General features: G+C 34.7%; 1 protein-coding gene across 1 annotated transcript; it reads left to right on the top strand.

The window, feature by feature from the left end:
- The first annotated feature begins 1,501 nt into the window (after nucleotides 1-1,501).
- Nucleotides 1,502-21,492, top strand: LOC129949896 (transcriptional regulator ATRX homolog). The gene is made up of 19 exons (XM_056061616.1): nucleotides 1,502-1,666; nucleotides 1,726-3,619; nucleotides 3,686-3,848; nucleotides 7,945-8,832; nucleotides 8,900-9,066; nucleotides 12,178-12,365; nucleotides 12,438-12,575; nucleotides 12,636-12,811; nucleotides 12,903-12,983; nucleotides 13,039-13,131; nucleotides 17,165-17,215; nucleotides 18,067-18,293; nucleotides 18,342-18,439; nucleotides 18,503-18,623; nucleotides 18,682-18,853; nucleotides 18,914-19,035; nucleotides 19,089-19,297; nucleotides 19,358-19,443; nucleotides 19,652-21,492. Exons 1-19 carry the CDS (start codon nucleotides 1,636-1,638, stop codon nucleotides 20,852-20,854), a joined length of 6,108 nt encoding a protein of 2,035 aa, XP_055917591.1. The 5' UTR covers nucleotides 1,502-1,635; the 3' UTR covers nucleotides 20,855-21,492.
- Nucleotides 21,493-25,031: the final 3,539 nt, after the last annotated feature.

Below are 25,031 nucleotides of genomic sequence, written 5' to 3'. Positions count from 1 at the left end.
TTTTTTTACCACAGCAGTTTAAAAAAATGGTACAATTTTGGTTAACCATAAATATCTCACGAACCAACAACGCTAGAGACTTAAATTGAATTTTATATAATATATTGTAACGTGATACCAAACAAGTATATTTTTGGAAAAACATCCAATTAACGGTATTTTTATAAATCAAAATAATGAAAAAAATATTTGCACCTCGAAAATTTTAAGAATACAAAATGATTTTATCTCAAAACAATTTTGTGTAACGAAAAATAACGTTTTTAACATCTGGTAAGATTTTGAGAAAAATCGAATTGACATTTTTTTTTATAAAAAATAAAAACCTAAAAAAAACATTACTCAAAGTTTCGACTCAAATATCATTTAATTCAATTTTAACTCATAAGAAATTGAACTAACAGTTTTTTTTACCAAAAAATAAAAACCTAAACAAAAAAATTAATAAAAGTTGTTAAAAAATGATTTTTGACTCAAATATCTTTTCAAAAATTTGAGATTGTGGCTTCCAACTAATTTTAAATTATAAGAAGTATTTTCTTCACCATTCATAACATTTTGAGAGAAATCGAATTGACAGTTTTTTTACAAAAAATAAAAACCTAAAAAAAAAACAATACTAAAGCTCTTTAAAAATTTACTTTCGAAAAATTGAAAATATTGTCTTCAAACTTTTTTATTTCACAGAAAATATTGTTTTCGGTATTCAATAATTTTTTTTTTATAAATGAAAACATCATAAAAAAATAAAATCTTAAGGAAATAGAATGCAAATTTGGTAAAAATTGATGTTAGGTTCTTGACATCTCTCAAATTAATTTCATTCATCCAATTTGTAAACATTTAAGAAATTTTACTTAAATTGGTAAAAGTTTGTTTTCGACTAAAAATCTACTTAACAAAACTAGAAATTTAAACTAAACTAACAACTTACAATTTTTTAACCCAACCCTATAAACTTTTAAGCAAGACAAATCAACAGACGGGATGGGAAGTTATCAGTGTGGGTCGCATTACAACCTCTTTTTTTGTATGTTTCTGGAATGGACTTAGATAGAAACCAGGATCACGAATTGTTGTGTTTTCGATAGTTAAATACAGCTAATATGTTATGTTTTCGGTTGACTGTCACCAATAAATAAATAATGAACATAATAATTATGTTTGTTGTTTTATTTACATTTTTGGGGAAATTCCATCATATTGAGGGAATTTTAACCAATGCAGTGTTTTTAAAAATAGGTATCCCTTTTTCCTTTCATCCCATCTTTTATAGAAATTCAACACATTAGAGTGGTAAAACATGTTAAACAAACTTCACTCACTGCCTTCAATAAGGCGGTACTCACATTGAACTCTTTTCAAACGGCAACGATTTTAAGTTGCCAGTGAATAAACCAAACTGGAAAATAAAACGTCTCCTTGTATTAATGTTGCCTTTATTTTTGTTATGACAACTCATGGAATTCTTCAAAAAATTGGACATTTGTTTGTAGGGTATGTGTGTGTATGTTAAATGCTTTGCTCAGTGAAAAGAACAAAAATTCGACAACAAAAACTCAGTTCGGGGAAAAAAAAACAAATGAATTTTAAGTTATACACGATTTTACAGTTTCAGTCTTTATAATAAGAAAAATGGAAGACCCTGCTGATGAATCGGGCTTAAGTAAATTAAGATAAATTGAGCACGAACTCTTTGAATTAATTGCATTATTTTTTTCCCAGCCAACGCAATTTTAGAAAAAGAAATATACGACGAAATCTTAGCTAACTTAGATGGACTCGATGATAATAACGCAGCTGAAATGTATCCAATTAAAGAAGAATTCCCCTCATTTGAAAGAAATTACACCTATGAAGAAATCAAAGATCCGAGGCTCAGGTCTGTTATCAACGATCATAATTATATATCTAGTGAGGACAGCTATTCTCGAGATGTCCGCCAAAATCTTATTGACTTTGTTCAATTGACTAATTCGAACATTGCTTCAAAATATACCTCCACAACTGAATCACAAGTGGAAACTCTGATTGATAGTGTCTTGACTTTTTTGAGTAAAGTCACTGATTATGATTCGTCTATTGATAAAATTAAGGCTGTCTTCAGTTCGGAAGAGAAAAAGTATTCCAAAACGGAATTACAAGAAGAAAGCTCGAAAAAAGATGAAGCTTTGGTTGACGAATCAATTGTAGATGATGTTGGTGAAGAATCTGTCTCAGATCCAGCTGAGAATGACTTTCCACAAGAACTTGACCCAAACATAAAGTTAGAGTTAAGTGCATTCATTAAAATGGAAGGTGATGATGCTGGTGAGATTGACTTTCCTTTAATTCAAGGGGTGTCTCAAAGTGAACAGGAACAGAAGGATGCAGATGATGAGATGTCTGAATTAAATAAGCAAATCGAAATGATTTTGGGAAAGGATGAAGAAGAAGATAGTAACATTGTTCAAAATAAGTTAGAATTAGAGCCAGAAAAGAAAGTTTCTACAGACCAAGCTAATAATACTCTTATCATAAGTAAAGTTGAGTATACCTATGACCCAAATTCAGATAAAAAGAAAGATGAACAAAAACCAACTGAAGAAGTGGACGATTCCACAAGTAACATAACTAAGACATCACAACCAGAAAAGGCTGAACCAGACATAACAAATATTGCTAAAGAACAAGAAAGCGATGAACCAATGCAGACAGAAGGCTCTGATTCTTCGGGACCAAAAGAACTTCAAGAAATACCAGACGGTAGTTGTTCTGATGCACTAATTGATATAGTTAAAGAAAGTGAACAAATCCCAGAACTTTTTGAAAAGGAAATATCAAAAGAGAACGATTGTTCTGAATCTATCACCGAACAAACGAAAACCATACCCGTCGTCAAAGAATTGCTGAGGTTTGCCGAGCAATTAAAAGTTGATTGCTTCAATTTTTCAGAAGAAAACGATAGTAAAATTGAAGAATTTCTTTCGTTAAAATTGAAGGAACACAGAAACACGATTCAATCTGTTTTGTTCAAAGATTCTTCAATGCAAACGGAAAATATAATTTCCAAGAAAAAACTTCGCAAATTGAATGCTTCAGATAAACGGCATTTATTGGAATCTTCTAATGACTCTGATTCATCAAATTCTTCATACATGGACAAAACCCTGAATGAGCTTGAAGCCGAATATAAGAAATCAAAGAAAAAATATTTTTCTGGCAGTCAAAGATCGAGCAAAGAATCTTTGGTTTCTAAAAAACCTATAAAGGATTCAAAATACTTTCGTTCAGATTCAGACGATTCTCATGCGGAAATATCACCATTCAATGGAAGTTTGGCTAGTCTTTCGAGACATGAGAGTGATGATTTGGAACAAATTACAGATGCTGAGGAAACCAGAAAAGACAAAACAAAAACATCCACTTCTTTAAGTCAAGAAGAATGTTCATTGTCATCATCGTGTTCGTCAACGGACAAATCAAATTCAAAAACTGTAAATAAGAGCCTAGAAAAGAATACAAACGAGAGCGATAAAGAGAATAGAGATTCTGTAACATCTTCAGAATCGTGTGAGTCAAAGAAGTCGAAGCAAGATGACAGCATTGAGGATGATCCACAAGAAAAGGAAATCGAACGGTAGTTTTTCGTTTATTTTAATTTTTAAGTTAAATTATTTTATTTTCGATTTATTATTTTTTGCAGATTACTGAATTTAAAAGGCTTGGTTGAGCCGCAGAAAAACGTACCTTCAATAAATAACTCAAAGCAAAAAACATCAAACAAGTTGTCATCCAAAACTGATAGTTTTTTTGATGTAATGCAGGAAATAGATAGAAATTCAGTGAGCGACGATAGCATTGGTGAAGTAAGTACTTTAATTAATGTTAAAAGTTCATTAAAAACATTGAATTCCTAATACATAAGAAAAATGCACATATCTGTTGTGCTGCTACGGACAGATCTAACATTTTAGAACGTTTGTACAGTGTACTTAGTTTTGCGACAAAAGTATAGAATCCCAAAGAATGCTGGAAATTTGACAACAAACGTTACAATAACGTAAATAACAATAGTTAGAAAAAGAACAGACCTCCCCAAACAGACGTCACAATTCTTTAGCTATGGTGTTGCATTTCGAATGACCCAAACCAATATTGATATTATTACAAATTATTGTAAAAAAAAATACCTATCCTGATCTGTTATTTACTTACTTAAGGTGGCGCTACAGTCCTGTGTGAACTAGGGCCTCACCCAACAAACTTCTCCATCTAGCTCGGTCCCTAGCTAGATGTCTCCAGTTTCGCGCTCTAGGTTGGGTGAGGTCACTTTCCACTTGTGCGCGCTACCCGATCCGCGGTCTTTCTCTACATCGCTGTCCTGTGGGTGTGGATTCGAAGACTTTCCGGGCCGGAGCATTGGTTTCCATGCACTCTACGTGACCCAGCTATCTTAGTCGTTGGGCTTTTACCCTTCTGGCTAAGTCTATGTCGCTGTACAGCCCGTACAGCTCGTCGTTCCATCTTCTCCTCCACTCCCCTTCGATGCATACTTGACCGTAGATCACACGAAGAACTTTTCTCTCGAACCGACCCAAGGGGCTTTCATCCGCTTTTGTCATAGTCAATGCTTCTGGACCGTATAGCAGGACGGGGATGATAAGGGTCTTATATAGCGACACTTTGGTCCCTCCAGAAAGGACTTTACCACTCAATTGGTTTCTTAGCCCAAATAAACAGTGGTTAGCGAGAGTAATTCTGCGTTTGATCTCAGCGCTGGTGTTGTTTTCTGCGTTTACAGCGGAGCCTAGGTAGACGAAGTCTTTGACTACTTCAAAGTTACATCCGTCGATGGTGACCTTTTGACCAAGACGTCGGTGTTGTAGGACCTTTTTTGACGACAGCATGTACTTTGTTTTGCCCTCATTAACCGTTAAACCCATTTTTGCCGCCTCTGCCTCAATACTCACAAAAGCCCCATTGACATCACGCTGAGTTCTTCCAATTATTTAAATGTCATCAGCATATGCTAGTAATTGGTCAGACTTTTGAAATATAGTGCCTCTACTGTTGACGTTTGAGCTCTGCACTATTCTTTCAAGCACGATGTTAAAAAAATCGCATGACAGCGCATCACCTTGTCTAAAACCTTTTTTGACATCGAAAGGTTCGATGAAAAGATGGTAGATGTCGATTTTGTGTTCTTGGGTTTTTTCCAGGATCTGCCGTAATGTGAATATTTGATCGACTGTGGACTTTCCTGGTCTAAAACCACACTGACAAGAACCTATGGTTGTTGACAATGGGCTTGACGTTCACATATTACGGCAGAGAAGATTTTGTAAGCGATGTTAAGTAGTAGAGCTTTAAAGAGCCCGACATTCAAATCATCCACTCCAGCGGCTTTGTTAGACTTCTGCTTTCGTCGTCTAGGTTGAATGGATCATCCTGCCTGACATCGGAATTTGGTTCGTCGTCGCCGTTATACAGTCTGCAGAAGTGGTCCTTCCATATTCTCAGCATTGACTGCGGTTCCACTGCGATGTTTCCACTTTCATCTTTGCAGCTTTCGGTTCTAGGTTTATACCTGTGAATTTCGTTTCACCTGTTCATAAAACTTTCGAACTTCATTCCTGCTTTTGAACCTCTCAACATCTTCGACCGCACGCTTCTCATGCCCTTTTTTTTTCTTCTGAGAAGTCGGTGTTCCTCTCGCCTCTTCTGCTCATAGAGCTCATGAGCAGCTCTCGTCCTTTTATGCAGCGCCGCTTTGCGTGCCCGTTGATTGGCTGCATTTGTCTGCCGACATTCCTCATCATACCAGGGGTTCCTTGTTGGTGGGTGCTTGAAACTCAGGACATCAGAGGCTTCTCTGATTGCATCTTGACAATGTTGCCACTGGTTTTCGATACATTGTGTTGGCGGCAGAGAACTTCGAGAGAGGTTACTTGTAACTCGGTCGGAAAAAGATTTGGCGATCTCTGGCGATTGTAGCCGTTCGACGTTGTACCTTCTCCCAGCATCTCCCTGTTTTGCCTTTGGTCTGGAAAACCGATATGCTCCCTCGGCTACAACGAGTTAGTGGTCCGAGTCGATGTTAGCTCCTCGGAAAGTTCGGACATCCATTATGCTGGAAGCGTGTCTGGGATCGATCGCAATATGGTCAATCTGGTTGACGGTAGATTGATCTGGAGAACTCCAAGTTCCTTTGTGGATTTTGAGGTGTGAAAAACGCGAACTGGCAACCATGACGTTTCGCCCCGCAGCAAAATCTATGAGTTTGAATCCATTGTCGGAAGTGTTGTCGTACAGGCTGTTTTTCCGATTATTCCACCAAAGATGTCTTCTCTTCCTAGCTTGGCACTGATTTGTTAATTATTTAAAAAAAGGATTTTCCTTATTGACCGCAAAAATCGTAATAAAAAGTCGAAAATCGTTGCTGCTTTTAAAATTTTAATGCTTTTTATTCAATACGAATGCATTTCGGTTCTCAGCTGCAGAACCATCATCAGCGGACGACAATTAAATGTTTATTTGTCGAAACAAAAAAGAGCGCAGAATGGCTGGAAATTCAGGTGACTGCGCTTGTATTTTAAGCACTTTAAGGCCGTTATATAATAACCACGACCTTGTTTATAACATGAGTGCTTTGGGTAGTTGTCCGGGTAGGAGATGAAATTGTCAAGCTTACTGACACTGGACCCTAAATATTGTTTCAAAATATTAGCCATTTGATACATTTTATCTCCCACAAATTGTTATTCGCCAACAATAGAACTGGTTCACATCCCGAAACCACCAGCTCGTGTACAGTCCTGGCCATATTATTAGACGCACTTTAGGTTTTCGAATTGTGTAATGCATTTAAATTTGTATGCAGAATTTAAACTACTTCCTAGAAATAAAGCAAAAGATTTAAGGAATTTTTTTTAAATTAATATTTTTAGTTTTGTTGTTGTTATTTTTATAATTTTTGTCTCGACATTTTGTTAAACCTCCTTATCCTTTAATAAGGCCTCAATTCTACGCGGAATACTGTCAATGCATGATTTGACTATTTCCTGCATTTGTGGGCGGTGATTCCACATGTGAATTACTTACTTACAGTTTTGCACGCCAAGTGAATTACTCTTTCAATAAGTGACAGCATCTTTAGCTTTTTTCTCTTCAACAACTCCCACACCTTTTCAATTGGGTTCATATCAGAGCTGTTTCCCAGCCAGTTCAGCAGAGGGATGTTTTCTTCCCTCAAATAAGTTGTTATGGACCCGTCTGTATGACATGGAGCTCCATCTTGCATAAAAATGTAACCATACATCCATTCTTGAACGTTAAAAATATTGTGTATAATCTAATAATTATAAAAATTCTGCAGTGCGTCTAATAATATGGCCAGGGACTATACATGTAAACAGTAGATTTGGCCAAAGCTTACACAAATCTAGTCAAGTTCTATTTTAAGAAGAAAAATGACGCCTCCCTTTGAAACCAATTACCTAGATTAGGTTAGGTAAATAGGCTGGCGAATGATGACATTATAGCCACACTTAGATCAATGGAGATGCAATGTGCTACCCCGAAGTATTGAAATTCCCGGAAAATAAAACACACAAATCTATGACCTATGATTGCCTTGTTCTAGCTATTTGGAGGCTTTGATTAAGCCTAATAGCGATTTCCTGAAATGTGTACTAGTTCATCAAGATTATTGAAGAAGTGTCACATTTTCTTTCATTTCTCAATTTAAATCGTCTACTTATATGTGATTTCTTTATTCTAAATATGAGTTTTAAGACATCAAATTTGAAAAACGCGTTTCAAAGATTTGGTATCTTTAATTGAAAAGCCCTCTCAAATAAATATAAATATGATTACGAAACCTTTTATAATAGGTTCCAAAAATTCCTTACTATTTAGAAACTATTATAATTTTTTGCTTAACCATGCATTAACCATTTACAGGACAGTGAACAGATTTTAACGGAAAAACAATTTTTAGTGAAATGCAATGAAAACCTAAAAAAACAATTGCTCGATAGTGCGAGCAGTGACTCTGAAAATTCTACAAATAACGGAGATATTGAACTAATTAATACAATTAATGACAATTCAAGTGATGAAGAAAATCAACGTGTATCATATGTTGATAAATTTCTTGAAAATTTGGTTGACGATGAAGGCAAAAGTTCTATTCATGAGGACGATGTGTCTAAAAAAGAGGAATCACCATCCAGAATGGACACAACAAAGTCAAGTAACGATTCGATGAATAAAACAGAATCGCCAGCAGATGAAGCTATTGAGAACTCTGTTACTACATTTCGTGATGCATTTGATAAGAAAAAAACTGAAAAGAAAGAGAAATGCTTTGAGAGTATCCTTGCTAAAGATACTCGACAGAGGGCGTTGAAAATGCAAGAAGACCTTATTGAGTTAAGTGCAGAGAGTAGTAATTCTGATATTGAAGAAATTTCCACTGAAACCAAAGAAAAAAATCTTCGTATAAAACCAATGCTGCGTCATGATCAATTAGAAAGCGAGACTTTGAATGCACAAAAAAAGGAAGCCGATCGTTTGCGTCGATTGGAAAAAAGAAATAATTTTTTAACAAAAATGTTAAAGAATCAGAGTGAAAACATCGATGAAAAGGATCTAGTTCTGGATTACGCGAGTTCAACTAAGAAATTCATCAAGGTCAATTCGGATATAGTTAAACACTTGAAACCCCATCAAAGAGATGGTGTAAAATTTATGTATGATTCTTGTTATGGTTGTGTGGATGCCCTTAAAGATGGTTCTGGCTCCGGTTGCATTTTAGCTCATTGTATGGGCCTTGGAAAAACACTTCAAGTAAGTTTTTTGTGCTGGTCTATTTTGTTCATCTTTGGTTGCTAAATTTATTTTAAATACTTTTAAGGTCATAGCACTGTTGCATACGGTAACATCTTATAAGGAACTGAAGACCTCAAAGATTCTAGTTCTATGCCCAAAAAGCACTATCATGAATTGGGCGGATGAAATCAAACGATGGCTTGGCCCCTTAGAAGTGAAAAACCTGCAAATATTCAATTTTAGCGATACTGCGTGAGTATAGGTGTAGAATTTAATAACATAAAATAATTTAATTAATTAATATGTATTACTTCATCTTGCATTAAATTACTTGTTAGGTTGACAGACCATTTTAAGTACTTCTAATTGTTGGGCCTGTTTCATATTTGCCATAAAATACAACACAAATATTTTGAAAAGCGATTGTTTACATATTTTGTAAATATAAACATATTTCTTATTACAGATATTCCTTTTGAGACAGTACGAATAGAAAATTCGAACTTTCTGTTCAAAATATTTCTCAGATTAAAGTACTAAATTTCACATTGTCTATTTTTAATACAAAAATATACCCTTAACTAGGTCTTTTAAATAATTTTAGTATTTAACTTTTTTAAAACTGGCTCAAAAAATATTATCTTCTCAAAAAAAGTAAATTATTTCTTTTGAAATTGACTTCTAGTCTTAATATTTGTTATTATTTCTTTAGGGCCTAGCAAACCATAATAATGCTTAATTTTTGAGAACTTATATCTTCTCCCCATATAATTTTGTGCAACGTATAAGTAAGTTTAAAAAAGATTATACGTCTGATAGATTTAAAAATAACATAGGCACATTATTACTGTCCCATGGTTATTAAGTTCGTCGGGGCTGATGTACTGTGCAAGCTCTGATCAAGCTGTCAGTTGGCTTATACAGCTAATCGATTACGGTTTATAATTACAAAGACAAATAGAAACAGTTTAGAGTGCAATACTTATCTTTTTGTGTAAATTCGTTTTCAAACCTTCTTTTCTCCACTCTACTAACCAATGTTTATACGATGATTTTAAGGTCTTGACGGTTTACTATACTTACTTAGGTCGTCAGACCTCTAAAGACCGTGATCCCAAGCAGGATATAACCCCTTAACTACACTTACCCGCCATCGTGTGCGGTTTCCAGAAATGTTTTTGAGCTCCCTCCAGCTCTTTCGCAATCTCGGAAATTTCTTCTCGACTGTTCTTGTACATATGGTTTCCGGTCTCCCAACTCTTCTATCTTCTAAAGTGATTGAATTACACTGCATTGTCAGCAATGCACTCATTACCTTTTTGAACGAGTTCCTGACAGTTATCCCATATTAATGTTGTTCTTTATTAGATTTAGATTATATTAGATTGTATTTTATTTTGATAACGTTAATTACAATGCTTTATAAAGTTTACAAACAAAAAAACAAAAAGCATGGCTTTACTGCTATCTGCCTAGTTGACAAATCATAAAAAAGATAACATAGCTCAATAATATATTTAAAAACTTTCATTTATAATTCTACTTCTATAAAGAAGATCTAGCCTGATATAATTTTTTAACTTCCATATTGTTAAAAAAGAGTATAACTTGATTTTGCGTCAGTATTTCGCTACCAAAAGCATTCCTTCTTATTTCTTAAAGAACTGGACATCTTCCAACAAAGTGTAAAACATCCTCTCTTTCCTTTAAATTGCACAATGAGCATATAATTGGAAGTCATCTCTATGAGGTATAAAATTTAGCTGCATAACTTCACCTCTCAATTTAACCATCATTGAAATTTCAACAATGCTATTATCGTCACTAGAATAATTCCTCTCTTCCAAGTTGTGATTTAGTTGATAGTAGAACTGCCTGTATATAGATCCTGTGGCGTCATTCAAGTATTTCTCTCGTTATTTTATTTCCATTGCGGAAATGAGCTGGTATGAAGAAGCTTTTAAATCATCCTGGTTATTACACAAAAGGTTAAGTTCCATTCCACATTCTCTTGCCAAATTTATCCCATCAGCACACCAATGAAGCACTACTATCTTCGGAAGCCTATTATTGCTCATCTTCAATCAATCCTGATTCCAGCATAATAACATAGTTGGGTGTATTTGATGGCAGTATAAAAATTCGCTTAATATAGTATGGGAGAAGTTTCTCAACTGTTTTGTATTGTTTCGTTCCCCAAGTTTGTGCCGCGTATAACATGACAGACTCAGATACCGCTTCAAATATCTTGAACTTGCTGCTGTGTGCTATACTTTTGTTAGAAAAATACCTTTTCCAAGTTGCACTAAATGCACCTTTAGCCTTAACTAGTTTCTCTCTTAGATGAATTTCCATGCTCAAACTTTTCGTTAAGTGAACTCCAAGGTATTTGAATACCGTGGCAACTTCAATGACCTCTCCATTATAGAACCATCTTTCTTTCGATGAATTGTGGACTCCTCCTCGTTTAAAAATCTAAATTTTGGACTTATTAAGATTCAATATCAAACTCCAAAGCTGACAATATTGATACAGGCGGTTTGTCATTAACTGCAATGATTAAGATGATGCTGCCAAAAGAACAATGTGGTCGCAAACAGCAATGCTCTTATTATTTGTCCGGCGAAGTCTATCCCACCTGGTAAGAGGTCTGTGAGATCTTCAATAAACAAGGCGAACAGACTCGGACTCAATGAACAGCCTTGTTTTATCCCGATTGTGTTTTAAACCCTCTCGACAACTCTTCTCCATTCCATACCTTCTTAGCAATTGTATCGGCATATAGATTCTGAATAACTCTAAAAAACCCTAAGATGTTTCGTAGACACTTATTGATGAAGACTTGCAGTTTCCTTGTAATCGTTACTGTAATGTTAACGGTGGTGCGTCCGTATAACTGTACTGACTCGACGTTTAAGCGGAAAAGAGGAAGTTTTCTCTTCAAGCTGAGATAGTTGTTGCTCCAGACATTCAAAATCATCCCGAAAGCAGCCTCAGATTTCCCAATACGGCTAGCGATTTCTTGTTCAGTTCCGCCTTTAGTAGACCGTATTGTTGCAAGATATTAAAAACTCTTTATTTTTTTTACTGGCACAACTACCAACTGCTCAACGACCAATGCTTATTAGATAAGGTGATTGATAGGTTCCGAGGCTGAACATTTTTTTCCCGTGTTGATTTTCAGCCCCACTATTTGTGTTTCTGTCTACACCTTTGATGTCAGACCTTAAAATGTTATGCTAAGTGATTCTGCGCTAGTTGCGTAAACCTCATCTTTTATTATTAGTTTATATGTTCACATTTTCCTTTTTTCAAAAATAATTTATTTCCAATTATCTAAATATTCCCTTGGTGTATTTCTAGAGACATTTATGACAAAATTAATGTCCTTCGAAAATGGGCTTCTGTGTCTCAAAAATCTGGTTGTTTAATTATGGGGTATGAAGCATTCCGTTCTCTTGTATTTTATAATACAAGTAAGACCAAGGCGAGGCCAAATATGAGAGTGGAAGATATACGAGATAATATACATAAATACCTTCTTAAGCCAGGTTAATATCAAATTTATAATCTTTTATAATTTTTTTAAATTTAACCATATTTTTGTATTTAATTTTCTTGAGGCGCTGATTTGGTGGTATGCGATGAGGGCCATATAATCAAAAACCGAAAGTCAGGTATAAGTTTAGCAGCAGCAGAAATTATAACACCAAAAAGGATCATTTTAACTGGAACACCTATTCAAAACAATCTAAAAGAATGTAATTTTTATTTTTTGAAAACAAAAAAAAACTGTGATAATTAATGTTTTATATTTATAGACTACGCTATGGTAAATTTTATTAAACCTTTGATTTTGGGTACAGAGAAGGAATTTGCCAATTTGTATGCAAATCCGATTAAAAACGGTCAGCATAAAGATTCAAGCAAACGAGACATTAAAGTTATGAAGCAACGGTCATTTGTACTTCATAAAAAACTATCAAAATTTGTTCAAGTAAGTTTTTTTTAAAGTGCCTTTTTTGATTTTGAATCTTATTGAAGCACACGTTTTAACTAAATCATTTTTTCTATTTTTTTGCGCAAAGAGAAAAGAAGCTGAGCTTCTTCAATCATTTTTACCACAAAAATTTGAATACGTGCTCTTTATTCCTATGACTGATGTGCAAGTAAGTTAACAAAAATCATTAAAATTTTCTTACCAACATTGAGATTCTTATTTAGAATACCCTGTACGAATATGTTTTAGACGCTATATCAAAACGAGAAGACTCCAGAGGAAAAAGTTTAATTCCGGATTACACTTGTTTACGAAAGGTAACTATCTTAATACAGTATTTTATGATATAATCTACGATGTCAATCATGATAGTCTTAGTGGGTAAAGTTGCGTTGTTTAAAATAATTTTAAAATTAAAGTCCTATTTTTTGAACTTTACATCTCCGATTTAGCTGAAGTTGTTTTACACATTCTGTATCGTATCATGTATAATAGAAAGGCAGATGATAACGCTTACCCCAAACGTGGCAATTGTACACAAAAAGAGTAACCCAGAGACCATAAAGCACCATAAATAAAGCACCGAACTTGCTTTATTAAAATTTTTAGCTTAAATTGAGCTTTCTCGTCTTCTTATCTTACAATTTTTCTTTAATTTTTCCGATACACTTTCTTGTTATTAACACAGGACCTCTTTCCTCGAGAAGATTCTCATATTCAGAAGAGAAAGTAGTTAGACTTTCGGGCTGTACTAAATAATTATTTGAAGTAGTCTCGATAATTCAAACAAAAATATTAAAGTCTATTCCTTTCTTCGTTCCATGACATTTGCTCCTTCCTCGGCAAAAGAATCATGTCTATGATGAAGAAGGTTAAGTGAGAAGTTTTGAAAAAGCACAATTAATTATAAAAAGAAAGTAGGCTCTTCAGTTTCATGTTGTTGTTCCGGTTGTTGATGCTCCAAAGCTTCACCCTCCAATTCGCCATCTTCCATGTTTAAAACTTCTGCTTTTAAATAGGAAAGGGAAGCGTCTGCGTCTGCATCTGCATCTGTAGCCTGAGTTCGTGTCGATGTATGTCCGGATGTAGTCGTCGAAGTATTTGGAAGTAATTGGGCAATTTTATTTCCGTTTGGGTTTAACCACTGTTTGTATTTAAGCAAATTTGCTACAATATCTTCCAGCGGAGATACAATTTCAAATTGGTTTGGACCACCTCCAGTTGCTTTTATTTCTATTGAATTGTTTATTATTTTCTTTTTCACTTTGAACTTAAAGTCGGCCCAAACCTGATTAAAGCAAACATTAAAATAAGTTTTACATTAATGAAATAAGTGATTCAAACCCTTTTGCCAACCATCTCCATCTCTTACTTTCACTTTTTATGTCAGTTTTGTTAATTCCATTCAAAAATACCCTAGCCAACTGCTTGTAGCTCTCCATCAGCTGGACGAGGGCCTGGAACTGATTTTGATTTTTTAATTTCAACTGCATATGCAAACAAATATTTTGTTTTTATTTATAGCAAATAAAGTGCTGATAAATTCCATAAAATAAATTATTTAACAAGGAAAGTTACAGTTTTTCAAACTTCCATTTCTTCGCAGTGAGAAATTTTTTAAACGAGAGATACCGTCGTTTTTTTCATTTTCATCGTTTCCTTTCGTCTTACAGAATGGTGAATGAAAGCGTTAAACACACTTGACGTTTACACACGACAACAAAACGAGTGACAAAAGTTGAAAACTACTTATGGAATGCAGATTGTGTCGGGACTAAGCAATTTCATTTCATGCCCCTTCCTACCGACGTAGAGTTTCTCCATCTGCCCGCCTTAGTATAATCGTTCATTTCAATCGCTACGTAACCAAAGGAAGAAGTTGTGGGAAATATTCCTACATTATCTCATACTGACTACTCTTGGTACCGTGGTACTTATCTTCATTTTAACGATTAATGAAATTTTCGCTACCAAGAATATTTACATAAAACACAAGCTAACCTTGTCAACGACTCCAAATCCTTCTTTCAGCTCGTTAATCAGATGGGTATCCATCCTCCTTGTCCTTCAATAATAAAACTTTCAATGATAATATAACAATAGCAAATTTTGTAAATTCATTCTTAAAAGATTTTCTTACACCAGGTCGAACCTATTTTGAGTTTATACTGAATTTTTAGTTGGGCCCTTTCTTACCCGATTCAAGTAACATTTCCTAAAGTATGGGAAACATTTTTTATAAGTCAAATTCACAAGAAGGTACCGAAAGAGGAGGTGATAAACTATCCACCAATTGCTAAACTGTCTCATAACCCAACAATTTTTTAAAGTATTCTATGTGAACTCCTCAGCTTCCGTTGCAGATCTTTAACTTGCCCAGCACAGCACGGTTTCTTAAAAAATAGATCTAGCACCACAAAAAATTTCTCGTAATCTTATAGTCTTCCTTCTAAGGTTTTCGACCTCTTTTCCTGAAATACATTACTTCTTGCCTTAAAAATCATCAATATTAACGATCCGCTCGTTCCAATCCTATTCTAGCAACATCTGGGGTAGTAGTCATTTAGACCCTATCCTCTTTATCCTTACAATTAATGACATTGACATGGTCATTAAACATTGTTATATATCCCTTTAGGCTGATGATACTTAATTTTACCTGGAAACAATGCTTCATGAATATGTGTATAGGACATAGTAGCAAGTTTAAAGTATTTGAAGCAGTAGCTGAGAGCATACTTTTATATGGATCGCAGGTATGGGGATGTAAAAAGTATATCTCGGTTGAAAAACTCTTAACGCACTTTAAAAAAACAATATCTCATTTGCCGAAAAATACGCCAAACTACGTAATAATGCTGGAAACGGGTCTTTCTCCTTTGTTTATAAAAACATTGAAGTTTGCCAGCGGACTTCTTGCTTAACGTTTTTAAAATGAATGATTCACGGGTCGTGAAATAAGTGGCCATAAAGGCCATACAAGACCAAAGCAGTTGGTATCGAGAGTAGCAAGATCTTGCTGAAGAATGTCAAATTAACTTTAATTTACCCATCGAGGTTTAACAACCGCTAAGAACATCTTGTATGAAGTCATTTTAAAGGTTGATGAGAAATGTAGAGCTGAATATATTGCGTCTAAGTCCTTGTACAGAACAACTAACAGCAGATTTAATCATAACCTTGCAGAGAACAACTATTATAAGGATTCTAATAATGTCCGTGTGATGTATATAATGGTCAGACTACGTAGTGAACTAATAGATATAAATTTCATTCCACACAGACCTGACATACTCCTAGAGTGTAATATGTGCAACCTATCAGAAAGAGAGAATATTGTCCACTTCTTAGGAAAATGCCCCATTCTCAGAGAAATCAGAAGGAATTTATTTAGAAAAGACTCTATCGGAAGAACAAGTGATAAATTTATTGAATGAAATGAATGTTGTCAATCCCTACGAATTTTGCAAAACTGCGCTTAGATATAGATGTGCTATAATGAACGAACATTTTTGATTGTGTTTTTATAAACTGTTTTTTTTTTTTTTTTTTAATAATTTGTAATCTATCATGAATTGTTTTTAGTTAAACAATTATAAATAACTTTTTTAATATTAAAAAGTAATTATATTGAGCGCTTTTTACATTCATTGTGTTTTGTTGTCAATCTGGCAGACGGCAATTGCCATTCTATATTGATTTTTGTAAACATTTTTGGTGTATAATGTAAATTTTACTTTGATTCAATAAAATCTCTATCTATCTACCTACTTAACTTTTCAAAAGCATTGCAAATTATGAAGACTTATTTTTCCACCAGCAGATCTCGGCAATTTCTCTCTGGTGTACTAAAAATTGCTTAGACCTTAATATTAACAAATTGCAGACAATTACTTTTTCGTGTAAACCTCTACGAATAGTGCTTCGCTGGTTTGGTCACCATATGAAGATATACACATATCAAGAATAGAAATACCTTCCTTGGGAAAATCCTTTGATATTAGTCCTTCATCGTGATCGCCTCCGTCTGTTAAACCTCAACTCATTATAGGAACGTAAAGAAATGTCTGACATTGGCCAATTATAATCCTAAATTATTTGATTTCAACATCAGCACCTGTTACCTCAGACTCCTTTTGACCCACCCCTACTCATAAGTTTACATTTAAGCTTGAATTAAACGAAAAAATTGGGGCTAAGCTCCCACTAAAATTTAATTAAATACAATTAAATGTGGATGTATGTACATATACATAAAAGATAATGATTATTTAATAAAAATAAATCGATTTTCACTATTGAAAAGTTATCAGCATAACAATTATATTAAAACTTTTTATTCTTTTTTAGATTTGGACTCACCCGAAAGTTTTGGAAGACGCTTGGAAAAACGCAATGGTGGTGAGTATGAATTTTTTTGTCATAATTCTTTAATTTAATCTTAAATATAGTAAGAAACTCACTACTGGAAAAATGAAAACAATTAAATCTTTTTATATTCGAAACTTATATAATAACGTTCATTTACATTACATTAAATACTACTCAGCACATAAATGTACAGAGTAGAGAACACAGCACGTTGAGTGACTAGACTATGTAAGGTGATAACAACACAAGACATTAATACAAGACTGAAGGAGAGAAGAGAAAGAACAACAGACAGAAAGAACACATGACAACAGCACTCGGTAGGTTTCGAGACGGTCCCCCATCTGTCTACTAACCACGCTCACTAATGCTAGATTTCTGTGATCGATGGGAACCGAAGCTTTATCAGTGTCAAAATAACGTTAATTTCGACCTTATATCGTCCATTTAAATCCAACATCTTTTAAAATGTTTTTAGGAAATTGACGGTTTATTTTCTTAAAGGAGACATAAGTATTTTGATGTAGTCATAACGATATGTTGGCCGATTGAAATAATTCGCTTCTCGAAGTTATTTGTATAGCTTTTATGTAATTTAGTGCAGACTTTAGGGCAATATGTCCGATTTTTATCTAGATTGAATATCATAATTTTATGCATAAATAAATATTAACCCAAAGAGTTTTATATTGATAGTTAATACGTACGTTTTTAAATTTTAAAAATGTATACATATTAGAAAAACAGGTTAGATAAAAGCAAACAAAATGAACTACAAGTAGTACATAGAAATAATAGCTCCCAGCTTACAATTTATTGTTTTTATTTTGTATTATGAAATTTGTATTTATTAAAATGATGTATTGTTAAATTTGTTAAAGACGAAAAACAAAAAGGAATTCAAAAGACTTACATCAAATCACATTGGCCACTCTGATGACGATCAACCTGATGATATATACGACAGCCAGACAGGTGTTATATCTGTCCAGCGTGATTGGTGGCGCGAACTTGTAACAGAATCAGATCTCGAGTTAATTCTTCCTAGTAACAAGCTTAAAACCATGTTCGAAATTATTCGAATGGCTGAAGAAAACGGCGAAAAATGGTATATATATTTGTTATCAAAGAATATTATTTTAATATTGAAAAAAAGCTTAATTTTTACAGCATTTGTAGCCGTTCTTAATGTAGTCGAATATTTTTTTCATAAAATTAATGACAAGCAAAGAGATTTTTTTATGTATGATGCTCGTAAGTAATATGAAACGCAATTTTGTTTTTATTATTTATTAATAACTGTCTTTTAACAAATAGATAAACCTACTGGCCATTGGATAAATGGCCAGGACTATTATAGACTCGATGGAAAAACAAATAAAACTCTGAGACACGAAATGGTCAAACGTTTTAATGATCCTAAAAACAAAAGAACGAGGCAATATTTCTTGCATTAAAGTTAAACTCCATATGATTTAAAATTGTATTTCAAACAGGGTTTTCTTAATATCAGCTAAGGCAGGAGGTCAAGGTATTAATTTAATAGGTGCAAACCGAGTTATTATTCTCGATACCTCATGGAATCCAGCTAACGATCAACAAAATATATTCCGAATATTTCGTTTGGGGCAAAAGAAGAACTGTTATGTTTATCGACTAATCGCTATGGTAATATGATAAACATTTCAAATTTAGAACTTATCCATGTAAATATTTTCGATTCTTAAGGGAACGATGGAGGAGAAGGTCTATTCCCGATCTGTAACTAAACAAGCCATGAGTTTCCGTGTTGTAGATGAACAACAAATCGACAGGCACTATAATATGGCTGAGCTTGCTGAGCTTTACACGTATGAAACGTTTTTGATTATGTTACATTTTTTTCATATTTCTTTTTCTAAAGGTTGACAAAACCTGATTACAAGGAGAGACCTGTCCCTGTTTTCCCCCAGGATCAAATCTTAGCTAATCTATTGTTGAATTCGCCTGACTTAGTTTATAAATACCATGAACATGATAGTTTGCTGGAAAATAAAATGGAACAAGAACTAAGTGAGCAAGAAAAAGCCGATGCATGGGTTGCCTATGAAAGAGATCTTCAAATGAATTCAGGTAAAATGTTCTGGCGTGGGCTATTACTTTTTTAAACTTAATATTTTCTTTTTTTTAAAGAACCACGCGATGCCATGGAAGGCTTCCAGGGATATCCATTATTTGGTCAAGGAAATTACATGTATCCCCCCATTCCCGACTTTGATGTGAGTAGCAATTTTATTATTGAACGTTCAATAAATATTTGGAAACAATTTTTTGAAGGGGTACAACATAATGTGATTCTTTACGAATTCTAATGCCTACTTTTGAATTCTTTCTTGATAATGTTTACCAAATGATCTTACATTTTTTGCTTTAGTTATCAAACAAGTTAATTAGTTGAAATATACTCAAAAATTATTCTATTTTTAGCCTAAAAATTTTCTTGCCGGTAACTATGATCCCAGTCAAATGGATATGGCAAGCCGAAATCCATTGGCATCTGCAATGTTACCAAATTATATTACCAATGCCAATATGAGTAGAAACTCATATCTTGACATCCTTAACATGTACAAAAACCTTTCATCATCATTGTTAGGTGATAAAAGCGGTCGAACTTCACATTTCAACTCACCATATGGCATGCCCCTAGGTGCGGGTATGATGAATAACAGTGCAATTTTACCAACAAATGAAAGTCACCTATCGGCATTAGCAAATCCGTTTTATCCATACTCAAGCAGTTCTCTAAATCCAAATGCATTGCTTTCAAATCCTAATTTAACGAGTTCAAATCCAATGAATGCTGACAGATATGAACAAAGTAAGAATCTTATGACAAGTGATCATAACTTTTCTTCTTCAATGCGCAACAGTTTCCCCGCTCAAATGCCTGCTCCATACACGAAAGACCTTACAGGCAGGTCAACACAATCGAAAAATCTTCTTCAAAGTCCGAGTACTGGCCCTCCATCATCATCACCCATTATGCGTTCGTCTACCCGCCAAGTTCCACAGAATATATACAATACGAACCCTACAAGAGAAACCATCCCAACCAATATAATTCCTAAGAAGTTAGTAAAAAGTGGCACAACAAAACCTTCTCAAGGCAATATTCCACCGAGCGCGGACGTACCAGCAAAACATAAGCCTGCAGACACATTACTTAGACCCATAAGTCCAAGGCAAACAATTGTTATAGATGATTCACCCGCTAAGCAATCGAATTTACCACCGTTACCTGTAAACATGGGAATAGTTTATCCTAAACCAATTCCACTATCATTATCGCCCATATCAGAACTAGTTGAAGGGAGTGGATGTGTAAAGAAACCGGGAAGCAGTATGCAAATAATTCGAACCGATTCGCCAGTAGCAGACAGCGTCAGAAAAAAGTTTGATAATATCTCACCGAATATATCTTTAACAGCGGTTAGAACGCTTAACCCTAAAACTTCGCAGTGCGAAAAATCACCGTCACTATCAACTTACATAGAAACAACATCACCCCCAATGACGTCTACTACGGTAACGCCAAGCAATGTTAGAAAACGAAGAAGTTCCTTTGGAAGTTCTTCATCCGCAATTAATATAAATGAACAACCAAAAAAAGTTTCGAAGTACAACTGAATTTCATATTTTAATATTAATAAGAAATCTTTTTTCGAAATAACATTTAAAAAATACGAGTACTGTGTATTGTTATAGTTGCATGAATCATTTTAAACTCTCTTTAAGAACGTGAAATTATTGTAGGTTAATATAAGGTAGAATTTCAACGTGTAAACTATATATATGTATATTGTATGTGTATTTTAACTAATTTGCATTCAGTAAATTACTGTTTTTTTTTTAAATAATGTAATTGGATAAGTGTAGTTAATTGCATTAATATAGAAATAAGGTTGTATTTTTTGTATAGCTTGATCTCCTTTTTTCAACAAAAGAAATTGTATTCTTTTCTTTTTTTATTAAAATCTGAAGAATGTATTAGAAATCTAAGGAGAGTTTACAATACACTAGAAGTTCAATATATGTAAGTATTAAGAGGGGTTTCTTCTCTAGGAGGTTAATTCATTCAAAATGTGCATCGTTATAGAATCGACTGTGGTCTTAAATTTTACTGAATAAAACAAAACATTTTTAAAACAGATACAAATCACAATTCAGACAAATTTCAAACAAAAGGGGAACATTTGATTTCCTTAAAATCCAGGGAGATAATTCGCTACCAAGATATTTTCGGAAAAAAAACACATTTAAAATTTTCTGTTTCAGTTTTTTTTTTCTTTACAATAAAATGAAACTATGATACATTTATTAACTTTTCAATTTTTGACTTCAGAATTTAAAATATACATACATAGGTTGAAAATAAAAAAAATGTTCAAAATAATTGGAAAATTTTATAAATATTTTTTCTGAAATATCATTGATGAATACATTTTTCACAAAAATCACAATCGCTTTAGAATTGAATTTTCTTCTTTAAAAAATGTTAAAAGTATCCAAAAGATATATTATATTATTTTTGATTGCGAGAGTATTATTGCAATTTTATATGAAATGTACTTTTCCCATAACATACAAAGCATAACATAAATCTACAATTAGAAAATCTCTTGATTAATTTCTGAATATTTTCTTTATTTTTATTTTTCTTATTATTATTAAATTAAGTATTTATTTTGTTTTTCAGTTAGGTAAGAATAAAGTAGGAGTTTTAAAAAAATACTTTCATTGGTTTTATGTTTCTATTTTGAAAAATACAAACTTAATTTAATATTTGTTTCTTTTCATTTCACCAAATTTTCATTCTGGACGTAAAAAGTTTTTACAGGTCGTCGATAATTTGTACATACAAGTGTTATTTGGTCAGCCGACCAACCTTTACTGGAGGTTGTACACGCACGAGTTAAGCATCAATTTGTTAATGCGAATGCAATATATTTGAAATTAGTGCGTAGGGCTGTCACTCCAGAGGTCTTCGGTTTAATCCCTACCTGTGCCATCTGCAAACTGTAGGTCCCCTCGATCCCCGACATTACTTGCACATTCCTATACTAGACTGGCGAACACATATAACAAGGACAAAAGTTGATTATTTTTAAGACCTTGAGATTGGTATCTATATCAAAAAACTTAATAAACTTTTAAATTGGAATATTTATTTGGTATTCATCTGAATTAGGTTGTAGTTTCTAATTAAACTTTTCTCTTAAAATTAATCAATTTATTTAATTAATTTTGTATAATTGATAAATTTTAAAACAAAAGTTTTAAAAATGAAACGTACTAATAATAAACTAGTAAACTACTCCCCAGATACTTCAATTTGATTCAACAAGCTCTAAGCTTCCCCTCTACATTTAAAAAACTACTGATATTGGTAAAAATTTTTTAACTCCCATCATATTCGAGTGTGAATGACCCACTTTAGTATATGCGCTGTCTTTCCTTGGGTCAGATAGTCTATTAAATGTTAGAAGCAGTCGAATTAATAATGTTTTTTGGGAAGTAGTTAGAAGTTTTTCACTATAAAAGCTAATTCAATTTAGATCAACTTTTTGATTATTATTCTTTAAGTCTTTACGCGCTGTAAGATACTTATTTGTACGCTGAACATGCATACCTTATTAACAGCTATAGGGTGAGTTCAATGCTACCTCCAAATACTACCTTTCATTATCCGTAGCGACAGTGCATTATCATGGAACCTAAAACGAAGCTTACAACTATTTCTTGTTGTGTTCTTAAGCATGCATATAATTCTATTCCATTCTTTTGTGAACCTCCCCTTAATCTGCAACGACGGCTAACAAAATAAGATTGTCGCATCTGTGACTTTGAAAACCCGCATTTGAATTTCGATGAGCAAACGAGAGAGGGGGGAGGTGTTTCCACTAAGGCAGCTCTCCTACTTAGTGAACACCTTTTAGGGCTTCTTCGACATATTTGGAGCCCAGGCCTGTAAGGAGTGGTTTATCCGGCTCCCCGTCCTTGGAGTTATGCTAAGGATTTGGCCATCCAGGTAGGGGATTGTGCCGTCGTGGTGACTTCCTGACTACGTAAAAAATACAATATTTGCGAAGCACCCACAAGCCTCGGATACGGACGGATTTACTGTTGACAACCCACGCAAACGAAATAAGGACAACGAACTTCGGATATGTACGTGGAATGTTAGGTCCCTTAACAGACCACGTGCAGCCGAACAATTAGCGGAAGCCCTAAACTGCTGCAAGGCAGATATTACAGCCATCCAAGAAGTGCGATGGGATGGACCGGGCTAACGCAAACTAAAAGACTGCGAATTTTACTACGGCGACTGCTACCGAGAACAAAGACAGCGTCTATTTGGGTGTGGATTTGTTGTTGGAACTAGGCTCAGGTAAAAAGTCTTGAGTTTCAACAGTGTGAGCGAGCGCATCACGACAATCCGCATCAAGGCTAAATTCACCAACATAAGCCTAATATGCGCGCATGCCCCAACAGAGGAGAAAGATGAAGACACCAAATACATATTCTTTGCGCTCTTGGAGAAGACTTATGATCAATGCCCTGGCTAGGAAGAGAAGACATCTTTGGTGGCACAAGCGGAATATACAGCCTGCACTACACCACCCCCGACAACGGATTCAGGCTAATCGAAGGCTACATTCGCAAGAGACTGCCATGCCCTTTTCCGATGAAGTCTCTAATAACCTCTTAAGGAGTCATATGCCGTCTGCATAAAGCATTGAAAACCAGTGGCAACATTGCCTTGCAGTCGTCAGAGATGCCGCCTCTGAAGTGCTAGGTTTCACACGGTCACCACAGCGAAGCACCTGGTTTGACAACGAATGCCGCCAAGGGCACGCAGCGAAACAAGAGGCGTACAAAACGGCGCTGCACAGAAGGACCAGAGCTGCTCGCGAGCTCTACGAGCAGAAGAGGAGAGAGGAACACCGGCTTCTTAGATGGAAAAAAGAGAGCATGAGAAGCGCGCTATCGAGGAGATAGAGGGATGTCACAACAGGAATGAGGTTCGTAAATTTTACCAAAAGGTAAAAAAAACCTCCCAAGGGTACCAGCCACGAACCGAAGCCTGTAAAGACGATCAGGGGAACATCGTAGTAGAACCGCAGTCGATGCTGAGAATATGGAAAGATCACTTCTCCAAATTATATAACGGCGATGACTAACCGAACTCCGCTGTAAGGGATATAGAGCAACTTAACCTCGGCGACGCAGATCAACAATCCCTCCTACCCGACCTTGACGAAGTGAAGATAGCTACATCGTTGCCGAACTATTCAAAGCAGCAGGCGATGACTTGGTACGGAGCATGCACCAACTCATCTGCAAAATATGGTCGGAAAGCATGCTCGATGAGTGGAATCTCAGCATAGTGTGCCCGATACATAAGAAAGGAGACCCTCTAAACTGCGCCAACTACAGAGGCATCAGTCTCCTTAACATTGCGTATAAGATTCTCTCTGCCGTATTATGTGAACGTCTGAAGCCATTCGTCAACAACCTGATTTTTCCTTATCAGTGTGGCTTCAGACCAGGAAAGTCCACTATCGACCAGATATTCACACTACGGCAGATCTTGGAAAAAAACCCAGGAGCTTCAAATCGATACCCACCATCTCTTTATCGATTTTAAAGCCGCGTATGATATCTATAGGGAAGAGCTCAACCGAGCAATGCCTAGTTTTGGCATCCCTGTCAAACTTATCCATTTGTGCAGATGACGATGGAGAATTCACGCTGCTCTATAAAGGTCGGAAAAGATCTTACCGATGCATTCGATGTCAAAAAA

The sequence above is a fragment of the Eupeodes corollae genome, chromosome 3, assembly GCF_945859685.1.
Source record: "Eupeodes corollae chromosome 3, idEupCoro1.1, whole genome shotgun sequence".
Taxonomy (NCBI): domain Eukaryota; kingdom Metazoa; phylum Arthropoda; class Insecta; order Diptera; family Syrphidae; genus Eupeodes; species Eupeodes corollae.
This window is presented reverse-complemented; position numbering and strand designations above follow the sequence as displayed.